The 6,000-nt window shown below is 41.6% G+C and overlaps 1 protein-coding gene and 1 non-coding gene across 2 annotated transcripts in view; one reads left to right on the top strand and one right to left on the bottom strand.

Annotated features, from left to right (window-relative positions):
- The window catches only part of Ankrd31 (ankyrin repeat domain 31), a 171,945-nt gene that overhangs the window by 10,727 nt on the left and 155,218 nt on the right, over positions 1–6,000 (top strand). Inside the window, exon 4 of the mRNA XM_028752046.1 lies at positions 4,410–4,450. Coding sequence (XP_028607879.1) covers positions 4,410–4,450 — 41 coding nt within the window. The remainder of the gene's footprint in view (positions 1–4,409; positions 4,451–6,000) is intronic.
- LOC114608120 lies at positions 1,442–1,585 on the bottom strand. The gene has a single exon (XR_003709302.1). It is a non-coding gene; the product is annotated as a small nucleolar RNA SNORA48 (small nucleolar RNA).

Genomic DNA, 6,000 nt, shown 5'->3' with positions numbered 1-6,000 from the left:
CACACACACACACACACACACACACACACACACACACACACACACACTACCTCAAGTCAGAGGAGTGATGATGTCAGCTCTCCTAGACTGCTGTCTTCAGGGCTGGCTTACCCACTCTGTCTTTCAACCAGTGTCAGCCCTCCTGTTCTACCCAGGCAAGGTGCAGGGTACTCTCTCCAATGCTGCAAGTGGAGACGGGCCAGCCAGCATTTCTACTCTCATGACTCAGGGGCCAGTTCTTCTGACTGCCCCAGTGGTGAGGATTGCTGAAGACGGGCATCACCCCAGCACCCACCCCATTCACTGAAGAAGAATAGTGGGTCAGCTCTTCAGCGCTCTTGCCCTCCAGGCCAGCTCTACTGTTTGTCTGCCCAGAGGAGGTGCAGGGCCTGATGTCCTGAGTGCTGTAGCCAGTGAGGGTCAGGGCCAGCCCACCTAGTCTCATGATCCCAGGGCCAGTTCTCCAAACTGCTGCCGGTGGTGAGAAGGGCTCACCCTCGCACCTGTGTCACCTTCCACCAGAGGAGTGGTGGAGTCAACTCTCCTGCACTCTTGTCCCCACCACCAGGGTCAGTTCTGCTTTTCTGTCCAGGTAAGGTGCAGGACCTGCTCTCCAAGTGCTGTAGCTGCTGATGGAAAGGAATAGCTTTTTTGTGCTCATGACCCTGTGGGCAGCTTTCTTAACTGCCTGAGGGAGCAAGGTAGGGGTGTTGTGGGGTGCCTCATCTCTATGCCCATGCCACTCCATGGCAGAGGAATGGCTGGGTCTCTCACACTCACCATCTTCAGGCCAGTTCACCCATTCTGCAGCCACTAGGGTCAGCTCCATTGTGCTGCCTGGGCAGGGTTCAAGGCCCACTCTCCCTAGTGCTGCTGCTGGTAGAAGTGAGGCCAGTTCTCCAGACTGCTGCATCCAGTGAGGGGCAGGGCCAGTTATTCACAGCCCCTGGACAGCTAACTGTTCCTTAGTGGCTGCCCTATCAGGGACATCCTCATATTCTATAGTGGTAATATGAGCAATAGACTGTTGCTGCCTAGCTATAGGCTCAGGCATGGCCTCCAGGGCAATTTGGGCTGTGCCCTCACCATGGCCTCCTGTTGGCAGGGCTCCACACTCACTACAGGCTCCTCCTCTCTGCCCTCAAGTCTCCAATTCCATCTCTCTTCATAATATTCAAGCTGCTCCTCTTCTCTTTCTCTTCCATCTGACTGCCACATACTTGCACATTGTGATGGCTCCCCCTGCGGGCCTGTCACATGGCTGGTGGGCCCTTGCATGACATCCTCCATCTATGCTGAGTGACACGGCAGCAAGCAGGTGTCTGTGGCCCATCTGTGCTGTGCGCTGGGGGGACAGGTCTGTGGGTGGCATGGTGATCCAGAGTCTATCTATATTCTTCCTCTTAGGCTGCCTGGATTTGATCTGATTTTATTTTATTCTTATCAAATCTTAGGCATAAGACAGCTTTAGCTACCAAGCCAGGCATCAAGCTAGGATGAATAAAGGACTGCCATCTTCTCTGCCCCTGATTGATATGACAGTAACACCATCAACAAGGTGTCTTTTTGCCCATTGTCAAGGGTTGTATTTAAGCTATTTTTAAATTCTAACAAATACATGTCAAGTAACCATTTCAGCATTTATTACATATGTATAAATGGATATATAGATATATGCCCTTAATGGGCAGTCATATGTATATTTAGAATTTTTTTTTTATGGAACATGTCTATGTTTGATATGAGCCATGTGAAAATAAAACCAACCTTAGGTTCCTCAGTCTGAGAGAAATTATATGTTAAGGAAATATTATCTATAGTTTATTAAGTAAAACACTGAATTTATGTTGTAAGTAACCTACTCTAGTGCATGTGAAGGTGTTTTGTGTGATATGTCTGATTTGTCATGGAGAACCAAGGTATTTATTTTGATTTTTTGTTTGTTTATCTTGGCTTCTTTGCAAATATCAGTAAGCTATCATGTACCTAAAGAGTAACTTAACATAGTAAAGGATAATTTCAGAATTTATTAAATTTTTATTCAAATTTTATTTGATGTAATACAAAATCATCAAACAGAGGGGAAGAGATTTATTTCAATTCCCTTTGGGTAGCTATATTATGTTTCTAATTGTATTATCTCAAGTTTTTTTTAAGTTAAAATTTCACTTCATTTTTAAATTAAAAGATTTATTTTAATTTATTAAAGTTTATAAAAAGTACACACATCATTTCCCACTTCCCTGAAGAAGACTGTTTCTCCTTTTCTCAGCATGCCTTAGTTGCCTGTAGTTCTTTGTTGATGGGTAAAGTACCATGAGATTGCCCGTTCCATGTTACTACATCTATGGGTGAGCTTCTTCAGGTCTTATTTAGACACCTGTATTGTTGAGGTGTCATACGTGAAGCATCCTTGCTGTTTCTAGGAGATATGATCTCACAGCAACTATCCTGCTCCTCTGCCTCTTAAAATCTTTCTCTTCTGTGATTTTCCTCAAGCCTTAGGTGTAGGAGTTGTATTGTAGATGTATCAATTATACCTGGGCACTGTATAATCAATTGTTGCTCTACATTTTAATCAATTTGCTTTTCTGTAATGGGTTTCTTCTGTTGAAAGGACAAGTTTCTTTGATGAGGGTTGAAAGTTATCTATAGTTATAAGGATAGATATTTAGAATGTAGTTAAGATTTATCCTCTTTTTGCAAAGTGGGAGTAGTAGATTCTCCTCTCAGATCCATGAACTCACAAACCCTAGATGGTTGGCTAGGTTTCATTTTCAGGCATGACTTCCTTCCTGTTAAGGAGCTGTAGGTTCAGTTAGAGAGCTGTTTGTTACCACCAAGATGTGAATGCCACCATTTGTACTCTTAGAGCTCTCCTGCTGTACTGGTCATTACAGTTTATAGGCATTGCCACTGGGTAGGACTGTTGGTTGCTTCCCTCCCTTGGAAGCTTCCATTGCCCCTCTTGGTACGATGAAAGCTAGTCCTTAGGGAGAAGGCTTTCAGCTCAGATCCTGCTTAGCCTCTAGGTCTTGTGTTGTGCATGGTGTCTTCAGCAGTGGGGACTTACCTTTAACTCACAGGAGACAAATGAGGATAGCAACAATAGCCTGTATTGTTTTAGAAGTTTCTTGTAGTCTCCTGACCAATAACTCCAAAGATTTCTTGTGCCTGGTATTTGAGTTTTTGTTAAGTAGTCTATGGCTATATGGAGGAATATTATTAGCTTAAGTGACATAACTTCATTTAAGCTATATATGTATGTATGTATACATATATACTGAACACTAATTGGAAAAGATAGAGAAATTCTCATATACCATGATTTATGTGTGAGTGTGTGTTTTTTTAAAAGATAAAATTGTATTAGTGTGATTGCCAAAATGTTTGTACATTAAGAGTAGTGGTTTTATTTTCAGAAAGCCATATCTATAGATCATAGACATAGGCAGGGGACCCCTAGAGAAGAATGCAGCACTGAGTGGTTCCTATTCCATGATATTCCTAGAGAAGCCAAATCCATAGAGACAGAAAGTAGGTTACCATGAGTGAGGGTAGATGGAAATAAGGAATTTGTGTTTAAAGGCACAGAATTTCAGCTAAGGAGTTTAAGAGGAGAAAGGTCTGGAAATTCGTGGTGACAATGGTTGTACAAGATGTAAGTTACTCAGTGCCCTAGAACCATGCACTTTAAAATGGCTAAGATGGTACATTTTTTTTGGGGGGGGGGTTGGTTTTTCGAGACAGGGTTTCTCTGTGTAGCCCTAGCTGTCCTGGAACTCACTCTGTAGACCAGGCTAGCCTCGAACTCTCGAACTCAGAAATCCGCCTGCCTCTGCCTCCTAAGTGCTGGGATTAAAGGCGTGCGCCACCACCGCCCGGCAAGATGGTACATTTTATCTCTATTTTCCCCATATAAAAAGCTTACAAGGCTCCAGCCCTATTCAAAGAACAACAGGCAGATGAGGAATGATGAGAGTGGGAGAGATAGTCTTCCCTAGGAATGAGCACACTGATCAGTTGTTCAAAACCAAGTGGTGGCATTGTACAGACTGAGCAGGTTATAGTTATGTCGTTAGGAACACACACTTACACACTCACACACACATGCATACACATTCACACATATGCATGTATGCACACACTTGCCTTCACATAACAACAATTAATGAAAAAGAGAAGAGACTATCAATTTAGAAGAGCTATGGGATATAAGGGAAGGTTTAAAAGACCAAAGGTAAGGGGGATATGATATAACTATACTTGAAAAATGAAAAAAAGCTAAGAAACACTAATGTAAGAAATCTCTGAAGTGTTATATTCTTGGTTTATTTCATTAGATTGTAATTTCTTAGTTTGAAAAAACAAACAAACAAACAAAATAATCCTACTCTTTTCCCCCTTAGGATCCTCAGGATGAAACACCACAAAATGAAGTTCTGTTACAGTTAAGTATGATGACGTGTGGTTTTATTAATTAAAGGGTATCTATTTTGTTATTGTTTTCACAGCTGAGTCTTTGTTTTTAATGAGACTTTTAAAATGTTATGTTCTGGAATGTTAGTGGGGGTAAATATAAGTGGTTTTATAAGTATTCAAGATAAATTTAATTTCATATGAAAACTTGAATTACACTAAACTAACTTGATTCTGTCTGCTAATCTTTTTTAAAAAGTGAGTTTATAGCATAGCATTAAGGAAGAGTTTGTAGAGTCGTTGCAGTAATGAAACTTTATATTTTCTCAGTTCTTTAAAAAACAGTGGTTCTCAAAATATGGCTTGTAGGCTCCCTAGTAGTTCCTGAGGTTCTTTTAGGTGATCTGGGAAGTCTACTTTTTTAATAATACTTGCCCCTTAATACATTACTTGCCCCTTTCCATGAGGTTTACATTTGCACCAGCAGTGCTAAGCAGTAGTAACATGCTGAAGGGCCTTAGCAGGAGACAAGGTAGCAGTGCCAAACAGTGCTAGTAGTCATCTTGGTATTTTTAGTGCTGTGTGCTAACTGTAAAAAGAATGTGATGCTAGATTTACTTAAGAATGTGTCTGATGAAATAGAAAAGTTGCTGGGTTTTATGAGGTATCTACTTTTAAGTGTATGTCTTTTCGGTGTTCTGTGTGGTAAAACTTGCTGTAGGCATAAAGCACTTCTATGCAATGTGAAGTAGTTACAAGAGAAGTACAAGTGTAGTTGTTTTAGTTGTAAACATCATAAAACCCACTTAAAAAACTCAAGGGAATAATTGACAAACTAGTTATTCACAATTAGTGTCTCAGTGGTTAAGAGTGCATACTACTTTTGCAGAGAAGCCACATTCAGCTCCTGGTCATGGGTTGTCATGACTGCCTATAAAGACAGGGTCAAGGGATCTGACTTCTCTGCCTTTGTAGGGATCAGCACTCATGTGGACATACACACAAATACATGCACTTAATTAAAAGTATTTTTTAAATGAATAAGGTAAGCTAGCCATTTCAAGAAAAACAACTAATAATTATTGTTGCCAATGAAAAACTCAAAGTTTTATATTTGTTCCATGAAAACTTTATGCATGTATATAGGGTGTCTTGATCATCCCCCCTCAGTTCTATATTCCCTTCCCAGCTTCATGTCCTCTGTTTATAATTTAAACCTTTTAACTCACTGAGTACAGTTAGTGCTGCCCATGTGCTCATGTGTTTATGGTCATCAAGTGGGGCATGGAGCCTTCCAGTGGCCACACTCCTAAACAAAAGTGACTCTCTCCCAGCAGCCATCAGCTACCTATAGCTCCCCAAACAGGGAGAAGACTCAGCAGCCCCTCCTCCCTCCGTGCTAGAATTTTAAATTGTCTTCATCTTGTGCATGTCTTATGTAGGTACCCACCTATGCTGTGGGTTCATGTGTGCAGTGGTCATTGCATATCCGAAGGACAGCACGTCAGTGTTTGATATCCCCTGAGCCTCAGTGCGGGTACGGACAGAGATGTCCCGTCGATGGCTGAGCTCTCACAGTTG

Source organism: Grammomys surdaster, unplaced genomic scaffold (genome assembly GCF_004785775.1).
Source record: "Grammomys surdaster isolate TR1022 unplaced genomic scaffold, NIH_TR_1.0 125876, whole genome shotgun sequence".
Taxonomy (NCBI): Eukaryota; Metazoa; Chordata; class Mammalia; order Rodentia; family Muridae; genus Grammomys; species Grammomys surdaster.
This window is presented reverse-complemented; position numbering and strand designations above follow the sequence as displayed.